Here is a 20105-nt window from a genome sequence, read left to right on the forward strand (position 1 = left end):
CTCCAGTTAAAGCTGCCGTTCCAGTTAAAGAAACACCACCACCAGCTGCACCAGCCAAAAAACCACCACCACCACCAAAAAGAGTTGAACCAGTTTATGAAGAACCAGTACAAGAAGAACCACAACAAAATTATGAAGAACAACAACAATATGATCAACAAAGTTATGACCAACAACAATATGACCAACAAAGTTATGATCAACAAAGTTATGATCAACAAGGATATGATCAACAAGGATATGATCAACAAGGTTATGATCAACAACAACAATACGATCAACAACAATATGACCAACAAAGTTATGATCAACAAGGTTATGATCAACAACAACAATATGATCAACAAGGTGACGACCAACAACAATATGATCTTTCATCATATCCTCAAGCTCAAGCACTTTATGATTATGTTGCTCAACAAGAAGGTGATTTAACATTTTACACAGGTGATATAATTTATGTATATGATACCTCTGACGAAAGTGGATGGTATTCCGGTCAATTGGCTGACGGTTCTAATGGTTCATTCCCTAGTAATTTTGTCCAACTTTTATAAGACCTTTTGTAAAAATTAGAAAAAAAAAAAAAATGAAAAAAAGATAAAATTATCGAGTGTCACTTGTATATTATCATCAATAAAACGAACATTATTTATTATCTTAAAAAAAAACAAATTATATTCTTAATTAAATTTTCAAATATTAATATACAATAATACAAAAACTATTAAGTTAATAAAATCTATTTTTTTTTTTTAAATATCTTTTTTTTTTTTTTAATTGTAACATATTTCCCATATTTATTGGAAATAAGAAAAAAAAATAAAAGGTTTGATATCCTTGTTTTATATCATTATAAAAAGAAGTTTATTTTTGAAACTAATGAGAGAAAAGAGAAAAAGAGAAAATAAAGAAGTAATGCTTTTTTTTTTTTTTTTTTTTATATAAATATTTTTTATTTTTATTTTTTTAATTTTTTTGACCAACAATTAAAACCAAACATCTTGTAAATATCTACCATGAGAACTCATATCGTCAATGAATTGTTGAGCAGAGTTATCATCTTTTGAACCAAATTCTTTAATGATTGATAAGAGGGCTTGTTGTACAGCTTTGGACATATTTCTACCATCACCACAAACGTAAAAGTAGGCACCTTTATTTAATAACTCCCAAACCTTTTCTTTATGCTCCAATAATTTATTTTGTACATAAACTTTTTGAGAAGTTTTTCTTGAGAAAGCTACAACCAAATCACCTAAAACTGAGGATTGATGATATTGTTCCAACTCTTCTCTGTAAATATAGTCGACTGTATCGGAACGACAACCAAAGAATAAGAGTGATTGTTGTTGTTGTGAATGATTTCTATGTTGTAATTCTTGAAGGAAACCTCTGAAAGGAGCTAAACCAGTACCAGGACCAACCATAATGACAGGTTTTTGTTCGGTGGCGGCAGATGGTAATTTAAAGTGAGATTCTCTAACAAATAATGGAACTTTATCGCCAACTTTTAAGTGAGATAACCAAGTAGAGGCGACACCATTATGAGCTCTTTGATTACCAGTTGTGAAATTAACCACTACAGAGGTAATTGAAACAACGCCATTCTTATTGTGAGGTGAAGAGGAGATAGAGTACATACGGGCTGGTAGACGTGGTGTAAATTCTAAAAAGTGAGCAATCAAAGGTTGAAGACCTGGGAAAGATTCTAAAAGATCGACGACACCACGGAAATCATTTTTAATATATTTATTGTATTCTTCGTTTGCTTCTTCGGTTGCTAAATATAATAATCTCTTCTTTTCCTCTTCGTTAGTGGTTGACTCTGCCAATGCACGTAACACTGATTTACGTACTGGATTTGTAATATCCAAATGTTCAGAGAATGCCCTTCTAATTGTCATTGGACCAAAGCTTGCTTTAATAACTGAACCCTCTTGATCAATTGGTACCAATGCAATCATATCATCACCATTGACACCCAAACGCTTTATCAATTGTTCAACCAATTTACTATCATTAATTGGGAATACACCTAAATGATCACCTGTTGTATAACTAACTTCATCACCCAATTTAAATTCAATATGTCTACATGATCTATCAGATTCATTTGAATGTAATTCTCTATTTTCTAAAACCTCTGCATAATATGGATTTTTCATATCATAAATTCTTTTTTTTTTAAAAAAAAAATAAAAATAATAAAAAAAAAATAAAAATTATTAGTATTATTATTATTATTATTATTATTATTATTATTATTATTATTATTATTATTATTATTATTATTATTATTATTATTATTTTTAAATTTTATTAAAATATATACATACACTTTATTATCAGTTGATAATTTTGGTTTTAATGGAGTTGAAACGATTTTAATGAAAGGATCATTAATATCTTTACTATCTTGATTTAAAGTTACCATTCTAAATCTTGGTACGAATTTATCATCTTCAGTTGATTTTAATTCATAACCTAAGAATTTACAAACTACAGGCCACATATCTTTTTTCCAACGATTGAAATCTTCTTCAAGAGTTGCATCATCATCACCTTCACCTCTTTCAAAGACTCTTTTACCACCTAATTCTTCCATTCTTCTATCGATAACACGTGCAACGGCATTGTAATGTTCATAAGTTTTATTACCTAAACCAAATACAGTGAATGGTACACCATTGAGAAGATCGGTTGGACGTTCATCATTTGTTAACCAAAGGTAGAATTCTTTGGCATTATCGGTTGGATCACCTTCGCCATGAGTTGCAACTAAAAACATTACAAAACTTTCACTATGTAATTCTTGTTCGTGTTCATAGGATTCCAAGTCTACAACTTCACATGGGATACCAATCTTTTTACATTCTTTTTCAATGATTCTTGAGAAATCTTCGGCTGTACGTGTTTGTGTACCAAAGAATATTTTCATCACCTTTTTACCGTCTTCATTCTTTGTGATTGTCTTTTTTGGTTTTTGTGCTTCTTTGTTGATCTTATTGTTTGGTTTATTAAATACTGGTGGTGGTGGTGGTGGTTTGTTCATATAAAGGTATGTACCCACTATAACTGCAACAATAATAATCGCTCCTAAATTATCTAAAATTAAAACTTCAATAAAATCAATTGATTCTAAAATTTCCATTTTTTTTTTTTATTTATCTTTTTTTTTTTTTTTTTTTTTTTTTTTGAATATCCAATCGATTAGTTTAAAAATATTTTATTATCTTTTTTTTTTTTTATATATGTATATTATAATAAGAAAGGAAAAAAAAAAAAAAAAAGGTTAATATTTGTTTATTTTTAAAAAATGTCAAAAAGTTTTTTTTTTTTTTTTATTTTTTTATTTTATTTTATTTTTTAAAAAAAAAAAAAAAAAAAAAAAAGAAAATAATTAAAAATTAATTAAAAAAAAGGGGGTTATTTTTGATTTAAAAATAAGTAGGCAAGCAGCCTTTAATAGCAAAAAGTTGTAACACTGGTTCCAAAAAAATAAAAAAAATAAAAAAAATAAAAAAAATAAAAAATAATATCGAGTTAAATATCGAATTTTTGTCACAAAAACTTACTTATTATTAGAATTGAATTTTTGTTAAGAAAAAAAAAAAAAAAAAAAAAAAAAAAGAAAGAAAGAAAACCAAATAATAATAATCGGATAAGATTTTTTGGTTTTAAAAAAAATACAATAAAAAAAAAAAAAAAAAAAAAAAAAAATTTATGAAAAAAAAAAAAAAAATAAAAAAAAAAAAAAATTTAAAAAATAAAAAAAAAAAATCAAAACCCAATTGGCCGACCGCTGGGAATTAAAGAAAAATGAAAATTCATTTGTTTTATTAAATAATTTTTTTTTTTTTTTCTTTTTATTTATGGAAATTAAAATTTAAAAGTTAGAAATTTTTATTTTATTTTATTTTATTTTATTTTATTTTATAATCATTTTATTATTATTTTATTTTATTTTTAATAATAATAATTTTTTTTTTTTTTTTTTTTTATTTTTTTTTTTTTTTTAGACAATGTTTGACCAATTCATCAAAATTGGTAAACCTAAACCAGTTACTGGATCCCAACCACTTTTAGATTTAAAACCATTGTATTTTTTTTTTTTTTTTTTTTTTTTTTATTCAAGACAATATTTAACCAATTCATCAAAATTTGGTAAACCTAAACCAGTTACTGGATCCCAACCACTTTTAGATTTAAAACCATTGGTACAACATTTATAATTATTTTCACCAAAGTCAATATCAAGGAAAGAGTTTGGATGATCTCTTGCAATTTTATAAAGTAATGGATTGAAAAGACCAATTGGACTTTGATTTTTTTGTAATCTTTGGTCGTTAATTAATGATAATAAGCCGGCAATAATTGGAGCTGATGCAGAAGTACCTCCAATTGGCATCAATTTGTCTTTGTAGAGTATAACGACATTTTCTGAGAAAGATGAGATATCAGGGAAACCTCTTCCAGATTGATTGTAGAAACTAGAGAGAGAACCGTTTAACCACTCGATATAGGAAGAACATTCATCCACTTGATACCATGGACGGGAGAAATAGTTACTAAAACCACCACCAGATATTTCATCACCAATGATACTGCCATCCTTCTTTTTAATTACCCCCCCAACTGCCAATACAAAACGGGAAGATGCTGGCCAACCTGGTGAAAATGAATCACAATCATCATTACAACCAACACCAAAATCACCACTTGAGAATACTATTGTTCTACCCATTGCTGCGTATTTCTTAAATTCAGTATCTACACGATCAGTATATGCCAATCCAATGGAAGATTCATCATCACCATAGGAAATACTATGAACCAATGGTAATTTTGGATTTGATGATAAATCAACTAACCAATCTAAAAATGGTTCTTGACCTTCATGTAACCCACCTGTACTCACGATCCAAGTGGGTACATCTGGTGCCATTGCCATGATGTATTGAATATCCAATGCCGTTTCAATACCTGGATTCAAATTTTGATTTGGTCCAATTATATTATCGACTTGAGATGGTTCCAAACCAAAACGATATTGAAAAATTTTTAGATCACTTGGTGAGAAATACTCTTTAAGAAACTGAGCGATAGCTTGAGAATTACCAAGATGAGTTGAATTGGTACTGGTTTGACTTACATTCATCTCCTTTCTAATTAAATCTGGTGATAAGTATGGATCACCATTTCTTGCAGCAACTTTCTTATCATTAAATGATTTAATTTGTTTATTATTTCTTAATGATTCTAATTCATATCCAATACCATTAACTTTACCACCACCACCACCACCAGCACTACCACTGCTTTCTTTTGGTCTGGGTGACAATAATGGTAAATGATTTACACCACCAATGAAATCAATATGATCATAAAGTTCTCTTGGAATAGTGTAAGGATCAAGAGAACGAAAGAATGATTGTTTGGATAATTTATGTACCATTTTATTATATCTAACCGATAGTAATTCTTCTGCTTTATCAATAGAAACAATGGTACGAATGAAATCGCCGCTTTTTGTCACTGTGAATTCATTTATATCATTTTCAATTAACCAATTCTTTACAGCATCAATTGATTCATCCAATGGTTTAACCCATTCTTTAATCTCTTCAAAAGTTTTATAACTTCCATACAATGAATCATTTGGATCACTAACTCTCCACACGAAATCTTCCAACTCAACGATATTTCTTTGTCTAATTCCAAATGTTAATTCAATTTGGGCGGAAAATATATTTTCAATTTCTGTAATTTTCCAGACTTTCTTATTCAATGAAATTGGCTTGGAATGTTCAACAAATCTTCTTAACCTTTGGGGTGTCAAATGTTTTTTATTTTTAATTTTTTTACAATTTACATTTGAAATAAATAAAATGAATAAAATTATAATTATTAAATTAAATTTAATATTCATTTTATTTATTTATTTATTAATTTATTTATTTTTTTTTTTTTAAACAATAATTTTTTATTATTAAAAATAATAATAATAATAAAAATAAAAAAAGATATATGAATAAATAAATAAATAACAATTAATGGAAAAAAATATATAATTTAAAAAAAAAAAAAAAAAAAAAAAAAAAAAAAAAAAAAAAAAAAAAAAATTAATATTAAGAGTGCTATATTAATTTATTAAAAAATTAATTAATTATTATTATATAAAATAAAATAAAAATAAAACCATTTTTATTATCATTGTTGTAGAATTTGGATTTTTTTTTTTTTTTTTTTTTTTTTTTTTTTCGCACACCCAATTAAACAAATTTTTTTGTTTATTTGTTTCTTTTTTTTTTTTTTTTATCACTCATTTGATAGGGCATATTTTTTAATAATATTTTAATTTTATTTTTTTTTTTCATTTACCACACCATTAAATAAATATTATGTCACAATTTCATTTTTTTTTTTTTTTTAATTTTAATTTTTTTTTTTTTTTTTTATTGTTTACAGTAAATGATATAAATGATTATTATTTATTTTAATTTTTATTGATTCGTTGATATTAATTTCTTTTTTTTTTTTTTTTACTATTTTCACTTATTTTTTACTATTTTCACAATTTTTTTTTTTTTTATTTTTTTTCAATTTTTTTTTTTTGATTATGGCATCAACCCAGTGGCTTGAACGCTATAAAAAAAAATCTCACAGTGTTTTGAAAGTTCACATTCCAAAATAAAAATTTTTTTTTTTTTAAATTTTTTTTTTTTTTTTTTTTTTTTCAAAATTTTTGTTTTTTTTTCAATTTTTTTTTTTTTTTTATTTTTTTTTTTTTTTTTTTTTTTTTTTAATTCATAGTCCTGATTATTACATCTTTTTGTATGTATCTTTTTTTTTCATATTCAAATATTTTTTGTATGTTCAAAAAAAAAATTTTTTTTTATTTTTTTTATTTCAAAATCACATTTTTTTATTATTTATATATTTCTTTTTTTTTTTTTTTTTGTTCATACTTAAACAAAACACAATAAATTATTACAAATCAAATAATCGAGAAAAAAAAAAAAATAAAAAAATGATCACAAAAAAAAAAAATAAAAAAATAATCACTAAAAAAAAAAAAAAAAATAATCACTAAAATAAATAAAATATTTTAGATATTTTAAATAACAATAAATTTTAAAAAATAAAATAAAATAAAACAAAAACTTAAATGAACATTGTTTAATCAGAAAACGAAATTTTAAATAAAAAAAAAAAAAAAAATAATAATAAAATATCATATTTATAATAAACAATTTCAAATTGATCTAACATTATTTTCTTTTTTTTTTTTTTTTTTTTTTTTTAATATAAATAGAAAACAAAAATGTTTGTTGCTAGAAGATTATCTAAAAACATCACACAAATTAGCAAAACTGCAGTTAAAACCTCAGTTCGTGCTGTCCCAGTTAGAGGTAAATTATCAATTTAAATAGTAGAAATTGTTTAACCATTTAAAGAACTTTAAATAATTGAATTATCAATCATATTCAATAATTTAAGTCTCAAAATGTGTTGCTTTTTCCCCCACACACACATATTTTTTTTTTTTTGGGTTGAATTTTTTTTTTTTTTATTTGGAATTTTCGAATTTTTTTTTCTACGCATTCCCAAAAAAAAAAAAAAAAAATCAAAAAAAATCAAAAAAAAAAAATTTTATGAAAAAAAAAAAAAAAAAAGATATTAACAATAAAAAAAATAAATAATAAAATTTTAGGTTTCAAAACTACTTCAGTTAACCAAGCCGCAGCACCAGCACCAAAAACTTCACAAGAAAAAGAATACTTTGAAAAGAATAAGAGTCTTTTAGATAAAGAATCAAATGAAGAATCAACTGAAGTTGATTATTCAAAATTAAACGAAAATCAAGGTGTTGTACATCAAGTAATTGGTGCCGTCGTTGATGTTTACTTCCCACACGGTAAATTACCATACATCAATGATGCTTTAATTGTAGATGATTTCCAAGCTGAAAATGTCGAAAAAGTAATTGAAGATCTTAACAACCCATCTTTAAAGGGTAAAATCGATTTCAACAATGTTCCAATTTCAAACATTAAATTAGTTTTAGAAGTTGCTCAACATTTAGGTGATGGTATCGTTCGTTGTGTCGCTCTCGATATTACTGATGGTTTAGGTCGTGGTGCACTCGTCCTCAACACTGGTTCCCCATTGATGGTTCCAGTCGGTCAAGCTACCCTTGGTCGTATTATGAACGTTATTGGTGAACCAATCGATGGTTGTGGTCCAATCCCAGCCACTGAAAAACGTCCAATTTGGAGAGCACCACCACCATTCGCTGATTTAGCCCCATCCGCTTCAATTTTAGAAACTGGTATCAAAGTTATCGATTTATTAGCTCCATACTCAAGAGGTGGTAAGATTGGTTTATTCGGTGGTGCTGGTGTAGGTAAGACTGTATTGATTCAAGAACTCATCAACAATATTGCCAAGGCTCATGGTGGTTTCTCTGTATTCACTGGTGTAGGTGAACGTACCAGAGAAGGTAACGATTTATACCACGAAATGGTTGAAGCAGGTGTCATTAAAAAGGAAGGCCCAGGTTCAAAAGTAGCCCTCGTCTTTGGTCAAATGAATGAACCACCAGGTGCTCGTGCTCGTGTCACCTTAACCGGTTTAACCGTTGCTGAATACTTCAGAGATGCTGAAGGTCAAGATGTACTTTTGTTCATTGATAACATTTTCAGATTCACCCAAGCTGGTTCTGAAATGTCTGCCCTTTTGGGTCGTATTCCATCAGCTGTAGGTTATCAACCAACCTTAGCAACTGATATGGGTTGCATGCAAGAACGTATTGCCACCACCAAGAAAGGTTCAATCACTTCAGTACAAGCCGTCTACGTACCAGCTGATGATTTGACTGATCCAGCCCCAGCCACTACATTTGCACATCTTGATGCCACCACTGTACTTTCTCGTGCCATCTCTGAATTGGGTATCTATCCATGTGTCGATCCATTAGATTCAACCTCATTGATGATGGATCCAAATATTATTGGTGTTGAACATTACAAAGTTGCCACCGATGTACAAAAGATCCTCCAAGAATATAAATCACTTCAAGATATTATTGCCATTTTAGGTATGGATGATTTATCTGAAGACCAAAAAGCAACTGTATTCCGTGCTCGTAAGATTCAACGTTTCTTATCACAACCATTCGAAGTTGCCCACGCCTTCACCAATATGGAAGGTAGATTCGTTAAACTCTCCGACTCTATCAAAGCCTTCAAAGGTATCCTCGAAGGTAAATACGATCATCTCCCAGAAGCTGCCTTCTATATGGTTGGTGGTATCGAAGATGTCGAAATTAAAGCTGCTAAACTCTTAGAATCCGCTGGTAAAGAAGAAAAGAAAACCACCACTACCTCCACCACTGGTCAAGTCAAAGAAGAAACTGTCAGAGAAAAAGTTACCAGACTCGTCGATGAAGCTTACAATGCTAAAGTCAAGAAATTAAAGGAATATGGTGCCTCAACTGCTCACCTTGAAGAATTACGTGCTCAATATGAAAAGAACTTTGAATCTGAAATCAGTCAATTAGAAGTTTTATTAAAAAAATAAATTAACTTCCAAAACTAAAAATAATTATATAATATTCAAATACTAAGAAAAAAAAAAATAAAAAAAAAAATAAATGTGTTCAATCACTTATAATATAATAGTAATAAAAAAAATAATAAAAATATTCAAGTTTTAAATGTAAAAAAAATATTTAACAATAAATTTTAATTTTCTTTTTGTTGGATCGATTTGATAATATAATTTGTTTTAAAAAATATTTTGGAAAATCTAAACAAAAAAAAAAAACTCAACTTTTTTTTTTCGAAAAGAAAAAATTTATATACACATAAAAATATATAAAAAAAAACGACATAAAATAAAAAAGGAAGAAATAAAGTGAATACAAAGGCAATTAATTTTTTTTTTAAAATATATTTTTTATTTAAACTTAATAAGGACATTATGGAAAAAAGAAAAAGAAACCCGCAATATAAAGAAAAGGATAATTAGTAATTCGAGTCATTTTTATATGTAATTTTTTTAAAAAAACCCAATGTTTTTGAATAATTAGGATCAGAGTTTTTGGCTTAATAAAATATTAAATCTTATCTTGTCAATCACAGTCGTGTCGGACGGGGAAAGAAATCATCATTTAAATTATTGTTTTTTCCGGTTGGGTTTTTTAATATTAAATTAACTTACAATTGAAAAAAAGAAAGAAAAGCAAGGAAAGATCTATAAGGAAACAGAAAAGAAAAAAAGCTATAATTAAGTTAGATAAAATTCTTATAATTTTTTTTTATTTTTTTTAAAAAAAGAAATAAAATATTATTTTTCTCATAAAGGACCTTTGGTCAAGGTTAAGTTTTGCATCAGCAATGGTGTTGCAGAGTGGTGCAATGTGTTTTAATCATTGGAATAGTATGAAATTTTTTTTTTATTTTTTTATTTGTGTTTTAAATTAACTTACATAGAGAGAAAAAAGCAAAAAAACCGAAGGAAGGAAAGTTGTGAAATAAAAAAAAAAAAAAAAAATAAAAAAATGCACCTTATAAACCAAAAAAAAAAAAAAAAAAAAGCACGAAAAAAAAAGAAAAAAATTAAAAAAAAGTAAAAAATTTTTTGATCAAGAAAATGTTACGTGACCAATTGTCAATTCGTATTTTATACGTTTGGTATATAATTTAACGTTAGAATATTTTTTTATTTTTTTTTATTTTTTTTATTTTTTTTTGTTTTTTATCTATCTTTTATTTATTGTTTGTTATTGTTTACTATTTTGGTTATTATTATTATTATTATTATTATTATTATTATTATTATTATTATTATTTTTTTTTTTATTTTTTTTTTTTTATTTTTCATCATTATTATTATGATAATAAAATTTATTAAATAGTGAGGCAAATAAATTTTGGTAGGGGGTTGTTTTTTATGTTTTTGGGGTGCACAGTTATGTGCGTGTGTTAATCACATATATTCTTTTTTTTTTTTTCTATTTTTAATTTCTATGGGTTTAACACCACTAATCACAGTTGTAAATTGAAAAAAAAAAAAAAAAAAAAAAAAAAAAAAAAAAAAAAAAAAAAAAAAAAATTTGAATAAATAAATATATATACACAAGTTAACAATAACTTTATAAATCCAAACAAACAAAAATAATTTTTTTTTTTTTTTTTTTTTTTTTTAAAAAAAATAAATATAACCTTTTTGTGAATCTGTATTCTAGTAATAATTTTTTTTTATTTTTTTTTTTTTTATTATTATTTTTATTATTATTATTATTTTTATTATTATTATTTTATTTATATTAAAATATTATTATTTTCTCCACACAATATACATATTTAATTATTCTATAAATAATTATTTGTTTGAAAAAAAAAAAAAAAAAAAAAAATTCAAATAAATTTTAACCTTTAAAACTATTTTAATAAAATTAATTATAATAAAATGTTTTTAAAAAAATTACTTAAAGGTAGTTCAAATTCTACTAGACCAAGAGGCGCAACATTTAATGGAATTTATACAGGTGGTGATAATTTAAGTGGCTCATCAGAACAAAATTATAATAATAGTTTGACAACTTCAACAAAGCAAACAAATAGGCAAACATTATTATTAAAATCAATGGAATATATTAATGGGTCAAGTACTTATTATGGGAATTATATGGATTATTTTGATATTCCAGTTCAATTATTTGTTGGTGGTGAACAATCTGAAATTTATCCAATGTTATCATATAATCAAAGTTTAAAATCATTAATATTGGATTTCAATAAAATTACAGAAATACCCGATTGTATTACACTACTTCCAAATTTAAATCATCTTTCATTGGCAGCAAATCAATTAACACATGTGCCTGAATTTCTCTCACAATTAAAATCATTGGAAACTTTTGAAATTGGTATTAATCAATTCACTTGTTTCCCTTTAAACGTTTGTAAAATTAAATCATTAACTTCTCTTCATTTAGAAACAAATAATATTAAATCATTACCTGAAGAATTTTTAAATTTAGTAAATTTAAAGGTTTGTTTTTTTTTTTTTTTTTTTCAATTATTTATTTTATTTAATTAATAAAACTAAAATTATATTTATTAATTCTTATTTTTTTATTTTATTTTTTTTTAGGATTTATCATTATTTGATAATCAATTAAAAGAAATACCAGATTCATTACCAAATAATATTGAAAAATTAAATTTAGGATGTAATGATATTAGTAGTTCAAAATCAGATTCATTAATTAGAATATCACATAGTTTAACAACATTAAATTTATCAGAGAATAAAATTGAAGAGTTGGATGAATCATTATCATGTTTAGTTAATGTTAAAACGTTAATGTTGGATTGTAATATGATTAAAGTTATACCAGGATCAGTATTAGGTTCATGGAAATCATTGGTAACTTTAAATTTACCACATAATTTAATTTCAGATTTACCCCCAGAGGTAATTTTATTAAGTAATCTTAGAATAATTGATCTTAGAGGTAATAATTTTGAAAATTGTAAAAAATTAATACCAACTGAATCTTCCACACCTATTTCATTTAAAATTGAAGATTTTATTCAAAATAAAGAAAGAATTAATTCATTAAAATTTGATAATATTGAAATTTTACCAACAACAAATTCAATAATTAATAGTAACAATAATAATTATGAAGTTATAACAACAACAGCAACAACTAAAAATATAATTGAGAATAAAGAAGATAATGATGAAAAATTATTAAATAATTCAACAATTTCAATAGTTTTGGATTCAAATAATAAAAGTGAAAATAATGAAATTAATGAAAATAATCAACTATTAACTACTGATGATGATTATAATACCGATAAAAATGATTCATTTACCGAGAGTGAAGATATAATTAAAAAAATTCAAATTGAATTAGATTCAATTGAAATTCAACAAAAACAACTTTTACTTAAACAAATTAAATTAAAAGAGAAAATGAAAAAAGAGAAAAATAAATTATTTAAATTTCAACAACAAGAAATAATACATCAAGAACAATTACCACAATCAAAACCAGAAAATGAAAAATTAACAAATATACCAGAACAACAACAAAAACAACAACAACAACAACAACAACAAGAAGTTCAACAACCAATAATAACACTAACAAAATCAACAAGCAGTAAAGTGGAAGTTGAAATGATTGTACCAAATCAATTAATATTTTGGCAATCAATTGTACCAGATTTAATTATTGATAAATTGTATTTAGGTTGTAGAGAATGTGCAATGAATAAATCTTGGTTAAAAGATAATAATGTTACTCATATTTTAACTGTTGCAAATTTTAAACCATTATATCCAGATGTATGTTAATTTTATTTATTATTATTAATTATTATTTCCAATAATTTTAAAAAAATATTAATTTGTACTATTATTTTTATTAATAATTTTTAGTTATTTAAATATTTAATAATAAATATTGAAGATGTTGATGAAGCAAATATTTATCAACACTTTAAAGAAATGAATGCGTTTATTGATGAAGGTAGAGAAAAAGGCGGAGTTTTAATTCATTGTAGAGCTGGTGTTAGTAGAAGTGCAAGTGCAACCATGGCTTTTATAATGATGAAAAATTCTTTGAAATTCCAAGAAGCATTTGATATCACTATAAAAGGAAGACCTAGGATTTATCCAAATATTGGTTTTATAAACCAATTAAAAAAATTTGAAAAGGATTTATTTAAATAAAAAAAATAAAAAAAAATAAAAAATTATTAAATAATTCATTTACTTTATTTTATTTTTATTATAAAAAAAAAAAAATTAATGATTAGTGTAAAAAAAAAAAAAAAAAAAAAAAAAAAAAAAAAAGTGATCGAAATAATTTTTTATTTTATTTTATTTTTTTTTTTTTTTTTAATTAATTAATTTTTTTTTTTTTTTGAGACATAAAAAATTAATTAATTTAAAGATTAGTTTTTTTAAATCTAAATTGGAAATTAATTTCTTGGCGTCCAATTAAATCAATTTAATTATTTTTTAAATAAAATGGGATGGATTAAAATAAATTATTTGTAGGAGAGTTATTTTAGAAAAAGTGTTAATATTTCATAATCAAACCACTCGTGTGTTGATCAAAAAAAATTTTTTTTCTTTTTTTTTTTTTTTTTTTTTTTCCTTTTTTTTTATTTTTTTTTTTTTTTTTTCCTTTTTATTTTTTTTTTTATTTTTTTTTTTTCAATTAAAATTTTTTAAAACAACTGCCACAATATATCTATTTTTATTTTTTTTTTTTTGTGTGATATTAGTTTTTTTTTTTTTTTTTTTTTTTTTTTTTTTTTTTAAATTTTTTTTTTTTTTTGTAATTACAATAAATCAACAATAATTTAACAATAAAGAATAAAATAAAAAAATAAAACCAAATAAAAAAAAAAAAACCAAATAAAAAATAACAACCAGATATAAAAAATAACAGCGGGATAAAAAATAAAAAAAATAAAAAAAAATTATAAAAAAAAAAAAAATTAAAAAAAATTTATAAGATAAAAAAAATAAAAATAAAAAATAAAATAGACTAATAAATCATATAAATAAATAAATCATATAAATAAATAAATTATATAATAAATAAATCATATAAATAAATAATTAAATAAAATAAATCAAATAATTAAATAAAATAAATTAAAAAATGATATTTAAAAAATTATTTTCAAAAGGTAGTACATCACCAACAACAAGACCAAGAGGAGCTACATTTAGTGGTACATTTCCAACAGATGTATTAAGTGATGATGGTAGTGGTACCAATACAAATGGTTTATCAAATTCAACAACCAATCCATCATCAATACATTCAACACCAACAACACCAACAACAACAGCATCAACTAATTTAACAAATTCAAATAAATTATCAACATTGGCACCAATTACAAATGGAAATCGATCATTAAGAGGTAGTAAAGATGGTAGTGGTACTACAAAAGAGAGTAAAAAAAAAGTATTGACACTAAATGAAAAACAAAAATTATTATTAAAATCAATGGAATATATAAAAGGATCAGGTACTTATTATGGTAACTATATGGAATTCTATGAAATTCCAATTCAAATCTATGTTGGTACTGAACCATCTGAAACCTATCCATCATTATCATACAACACAGAGTTAAGATCATTAATATTGGATTTCAATAAAATCACTGAAATTCCTGAACAAATAGGCCTCCTTCCAAATTTAAAACATTTATCATTGGCTGCAAATCAATTGTCTCAAGTACCTGAATTTCTCTCACAATTAAAATCTTTAGAATCTTTAGAACTTGGTATTAATCAATTCACTAGTTTCCCTTTAAATATTTGTAAAATTAAATCATTAACTTTACTTCGTTTAGAAACAAATAATATTAAATCATTACCTGATGATTTTATAAATTTAGAAAATTTAAAGGTTTGTTTTTTTCATTATTCTTTATTATTATTTTTACATATTTTAATTTATTAATTTTTTTTTTTTTTTTTAAATTTTAATTTTAGGATTTATCATTATTAGATAATCAATTAAAAGAAATACCAGATTCATTACCAAATAATATTGAAAAATTAAATTTAGGATGTAATGATATTATTAATTCTTATTCTAAATCATTAATTAGAATATCACATAGTTTAACAACATTAAATTTATCAGAGAATAAAATTGAAGTTTTAGATGAATCATTATCATGTTTAGTTAATGTTAAAACATTAATATTAGATTGTAATATGATTAAAGTTATACCAGGATCAGTATTAGGTTCATGGAAATCATTGGTAACTTTAAATTTACCACATAACTTTATTTCAGATTTACCTGCTGAAATAGTTACATTGGATAATCTTAGAATCATTGATCTTAGAGGTAATAATTTTGAATTTTGTAAAAATTATCCATCAAGTGAATCTTCATCAATTCTATTCAAAATTGAAGAGTTTATAAAAGATAAAGAGAAATTAAAATCTTTAATTTTAAAAGAAAATCTTGAAATTTTATCAAAATTAAAAGATGATAATTCAACTACTACTACCACTAATATCAACTCTAATCTTGATGTACCAATTATTATTACAACAAATATTGAAACAATACCAACAACATCAACAACAGCTACAACAACAGAAACAACAAATGATATCACCTTTAAAATATCAGATATAACTGAAATAATAGAAAAAACAGACACAACAACAACAACAACAACGACAAACCAAACCGATAATGTAAAATTAGAAGAAAAAGTATATGAAAAACAAGAGAATGACGAAAATAATAGTGTAACATTAGAAACAACTACTACAATATCTATTGCATCTGATAATACTGATGAGGCATCTATTCAAATACCCCAAAAGGAAGATGGAGATAAAGAAAATCTTGAAAACGATGATAAATTACTACAAGAATCATTTTCTGAAAATAACAATAACAATAACAATGAAAAACAACAAGAACAACAAGAGAATCCATTAAAAGAAAGCCAAGGAAAGATTCAGCAACTTGAAGAGGAATTAGAAAAACTTGAACAAAAACAACTTGAATTAAAAGATAAAATACGATTAGAGAAAATTAAATACCAAGAGATTCAACAACAATCTCCAAGATTATCTCAACAAGAAAACAATCAAGAAGCTATTGTTGTTAATACACAACCATCATCTCCACCACCAACAATTATTGTAAATGAACAAAAATCAGAGAAATTAGAAAATGAAAAACCAACTAAAAGAGAACAGCCAATGGTTGTAGTTACAAAAAATAATAATAAGGCAGAAGTTGAAATGACAGCACCTAATCAATTAATATTTTGGCAATCAATTGTACCAGATTTAATTATTGATAAATTGTATTTAGGTTGTAGAGAATGTGCAATGAATAAATCTTGGTTAAAAGATAATAATGTTACTCATATTTTAACTGTTGCAAATTTTAAACCATTATATCCAGATGTATGTTAATTTTATTTATTATTAATTATTATTATTATTTATTTCCAAACTTGTATTAACTTTTTTATTTTTTTTTTTATATAAATTTCATTTTTTTAGTTATTCAAATATTTAATTATTAATATTGATGATGTTGATGAAGCAAATATTTATCAATATTTTAAAGAGATGAACACGTTTATTGATGAAGGTAGAGAAAAAGGCGGAGTTTTAATTCATTGTAGAGCTGGTGTTAGTAGAAGTGCAACTGCAACAATCGCTTATATAATGATGAAAAATTCAGTTAAATTCCAAGAAGCATTTGATATCACCATAAAAGGTAGATCTAGAATTTATCCAAACAGAGGGTTCCTTAACCAATTAAAAAAATTTGAAAAAGATTTATCAAAATAAAATAAAATAAAATAAAATAAAATAAACAAATACTTTCTAAAAAAAATTTTTGTTGGTTGTTCATTTATTTATAGTCTTTAAATTACAGGGACTTAATTTTTTTTATTGCCAAGATGCTGTTTTGGTTAAAGCGGCTGTGAATTTTATTTAAATTATGTTAAATATTATTTGACACAAATTTAAGATAATTTTATATTGTAATGAAGTGAAAGAGGTTTCATTAGAAATGTAATGATTCACCATATTAAAACTAATATGGATTTATGTATTGATATATATTAATATGGAAATCATAAGGATCATAATATAATTCAGTTACTAGTCATAATCGACTTTAGAAGGCTAATCCTGGTACTCAAAAATTATAATATAAATACTCTAAAAGTATTAAATAAAAATCATTGTGGTTTCTTTTCTATATTAAATATACAAATAAACTATTCATCTCTTATTTGTTTATCTTACTATATTAATTATATATTAACTTCAATAAAGAACTAAACCTGATTTTTTATTCAAAAAATATCACAAATCCTTGTTGGTCTAGTGGTGAGGATTTTCGCCTGTCACGCGAAAGGCCCGGGTTCAATTCCCGGACAGGGAGCTTTTTGGAATAAAACTAAAATCCGAACTTCCGATTATTTATATTGCTATTCATATTATTAATAAATTTTGAATTTTGTTTTTTCTTTCTAATAATATAAATAGTTGAAATTAAAACTACAGCAACAAAAGCAGTACACCCAACGACGATACCAGCTATTTTTGTTCCAGATAAACTACTATTTGATTTTGAACAAATTGAATTATTATCTTCCGTGGAAGCTGAAAGTAATACTGAAAAGTCTGGATCTATTTTTGCTGATTTTTTAAAATTTGGGATTTCAATTCCAATAAAAGATTGAGATTGATAAGAACTTTCAATAGGATTGAAAGTAGAATCTAATAATACATTTTCAATTGATTTGGCATTGTTGTCTATTAAAGCTCTTTTTATGAAACGACCATAGACTGAATGATTATCAACTTGAACCTTAGATAATTTGAATCGTCACCATTAGAAGTATTACCAAATTGTTTGGATGAACAAATATCTTTGGTCTTTGATGATTCTAATAAAGTTGACATTACCAATTGTAAAGTATTCAATTGGCTTTTAAAATTGTACGAAGTCATTTCAATTGTATATTTCAAGGTTGATGGGTTCATTATTAAATTTTGATTTGCAAATTGAATTGATTTGGTTTGATTAAACCATTCAATTGTTACACTAATGTTTGTTACTTTGTTTGAACCAGATATAATATTGGTAAAATATTGATTGTATGGTAATTCTGGATAAATAGCAGAAATACTATCATAGTATTGACCTTTTATTATTTTTAGTAAAAAGAATAAAAAAAAAAAATTAATTAATTATTTAAATTAAATTGGAAAACGGTATTTTTTTTTTCCTTACCAAATGGATTATTAATAACAAGATCTTTTTTATTTGAAATATTTGATATTGATATTGTCAATGAATCGATATTTGTTGTAGTTGTAAAGCCAGACATTGTAATACTCATAATATTTGTATTATGTACTATTGATGATGTGCAAGATATTGAATAACTAACCCCAACTGAACTATCATAAAAAATTGATGTATCCAATCCTTCAAGTTTTAAATATCCTGCTATATTGTAAGCTGAAAAAGTATTACTAAAACCATTAACCAAAACAGGACTTAAAGTTAAAATATCCGTAGCTAAATTAAAATAATCTTAGTATATGTTCAAAACAGGGTATATAAAAAATGATAATAATAAAAATAATAATAAATAATAATAATAATAATAAAAATAATAATAATAATAATAATAATAATAATAATAAAATTCATACCGATACAACTAAGAACAAGTTTAATTTTAGAAGATGTTAAAGTTAAGAGTTCAAGAGTGAATTGAGGGGATCCTTGAACACGAGTTATTGTTACATTTAATAATGATGATGTTTGGTTTTGTGAAATTTTATTAATTGAAACAGTGTATGTGTTAATGATAGGTTGAAGGGTTTCTGTACCTATATTGGTTCCATTGTCATTTGTGTTTAAGAAAAAAAAAGTAAAACTACAAAATCCATCAGCTGCCTTTGTATATTTTTTATGTGGGGTATTTATTGGTGAAACATCTTGAACTGTGATTTCTGATTTACCATTTTCAACTAAAATTAACAAAATTAGAAATAAAAAAATTTAAAGAAATAAAAAAAAAGAATAATTTTTTATTAATCATTTTTTTTTTTATCACCAATTTTTAAAATAAAAAAAATAAAATAAAGTAAATTAAAAAATAAAATTGTTAATTTTAATATTTTTTATAATTTTATTGGTGACTAATCTTTAGTGATGAAATCGGTTATTTTTTTTTTTTTCCCCGAGATATTTTGGACTTAATTTTATATGGTTTTGGAAAAAAAAAAATAATAGAATAAATACAAAATTTATATATTTTTTTTTAAAAAAAAATCACAATAAAATTGTTTTTTAATTTATTTTTTTTTATTTTTTGGTTGTGTTTTATTTGTTTTTTTTTTTTATTTTTTTTATTTTTTTTGGTTGTGTTTTTGTTTTATTTTTTTTTTTTATTTTTTTTCTTATTTTTTTTTTTTTGAATTCAAAAAGGAATAAATTACTTTATCATTATACTGAATTATCTTTTGTATTT

General features: G+C 23.9%; 7 protein-coding genes and 2 non-coding genes across 9 annotated transcripts in view; 5 read left to right on the forward strand and 4 right to left on the reverse strand.

Moving 5' to 3' along the window:
• The window catches only part of DDB_G0269910 (hypothetical protein), a gene marked incomplete at both ends in the record, with an annotated part of 1449 nt that extends 892 nt beyond the window's left edge, over positions 1 to 557 (forward strand). Inside the window, one exon of the mRNA XM_641307.1 lies at positions 1 to 557. This exon is cut by the window's left edge and continues 466 nt beyond it. Within this exon, the coding sequence (XP_646399.1) occupies positions 1 to 557 (557 nt within the window).
• A 432-nt stretch (positions 558 to 989) lies between these two features.
• redB (NADPH-cytochrome-P450 oxidoreductase) lies at positions 990 to 3154 on the reverse strand (the record flags this gene model as incomplete). The annotated part of the gene is made up of 2 exons (XM_641308.1): positions 990 to 2178; positions 2340 to 3154. 2 exons carry the CDS (start codon positions 3152 to 3154, stop codon positions 990 to 992), a joined length of 2004 nt encoding a protein of 667 aa, XP_646400.1.
• Positions 3155 to 4129: 975 nt separating this feature from the next.
• Positions 4130 to 5932, reverse strand: tpp1 (peptidase S8 and S53 domain-containing protein; the record flags this gene model as incomplete). The annotated part of the gene is made up of 1 exon (XM_641309.1): positions 4130 to 5932. One exon carries the CDS (start codon positions 5930 to 5932, stop codon positions 4130 to 4132), a length of 1803 nt encoding a protein of 600 aa, XP_646401.1.
• Positions 5933 to 7327: 1395 nt separating this feature from the next.
• Positions 7328 to 9585, forward strand: atp5b (ATP synthase beta chain, mitochondrial; the record flags this gene model as incomplete). Its single annotated transcript, XM_641310.1, has 2 exons — positions 7328 to 7415; positions 7718 to 9585. The coding sequence occupies 2 exons, from the start codon at positions 7328 to 7330 to the stop codon at positions 9583 to 9585; spliced, it is 1956 nt and encodes a 651-aa protein (XP_646402.1).
• Positions 9586 to 10095: 510 nt separating this feature from the next.
• sno3 lies at positions 10096 to 10180 on the reverse strand. Its single transcript has one exon. It is a non-coding gene; the product is annotated as a C/D box snoRNA (small nucleolar RNA).
• A 1298-nt stretch (positions 10181 to 11478) lies between these two features.
• Positions 11479 to 13761, forward strand: mpl2 (leucine-rich repeat-containing protein; the record flags this gene model as incomplete). Its single annotated transcript, XM_641311.2, has 3 exons — positions 11479 to 12063; positions 12166 to 13374; positions 13468 to 13761. 3 exons carry the CDS (start codon positions 11479 to 11481, stop codon positions 13759 to 13761), a joined length of 2088 nt encoding a protein of 695 aa, XP_646403.2.
• Positions 13762 to 14704: 943 nt separating this feature from the next.
• On the forward strand, positions 14705 to 17394 carry mpl1 (leucine-rich repeat-containing protein; the record flags this gene model as incomplete). The annotated part of the gene is made up of 3 exons (XM_641312.1): positions 14705 to 15466; positions 15553 to 17001; positions 17101 to 17394. The coding sequence occupies 3 exons, from the start codon at positions 14705 to 14707 to the stop codon at positions 17392 to 17394; spliced, it is 2505 nt and encodes an 834-aa protein (XP_646404.1).
• A 532-nt stretch (positions 17395 to 17926) lies between these two features.
• tRNA-Asp-GUC-2 lies at positions 17927 to 17998 on the forward strand. The gene has a single exon. It is a non-coding gene; the product is annotated as a tRNA-Asp (tRNA).
• Positions 17999 to 18013: 15 nt separating this feature from the next.
• DDB_G0270998 (hypothetical protein) lies at positions 18014 to 18962 on the reverse strand (the record flags this gene model as incomplete). Its single annotated transcript, XM_641313.1, has 3 exons — positions 18014 to 18405; positions 18465 to 18764; positions 18854 to 18962. 3 exons carry the CDS (start codon positions 18960 to 18962, stop codon positions 18014 to 18016), a joined length of 801 nt encoding a protein of 266 aa, XP_646405.1.
• Between the last annotated feature and the right edge of the window lie 1143 nt (positions 18963 to 20105).

Source organism: Dictyostelium discoideum, assembly GCF_000004695.1.
Source record: "Dictyostelium discoideum AX4 chromosome 1 chromosome, whole genome shotgun sequence".
Taxonomy (NCBI): domain Eukaryota; phylum Evosea; class Eumycetozoa; order Dictyosteliales; family Dictyosteliaceae; genus Dictyostelium; species Dictyostelium discoideum.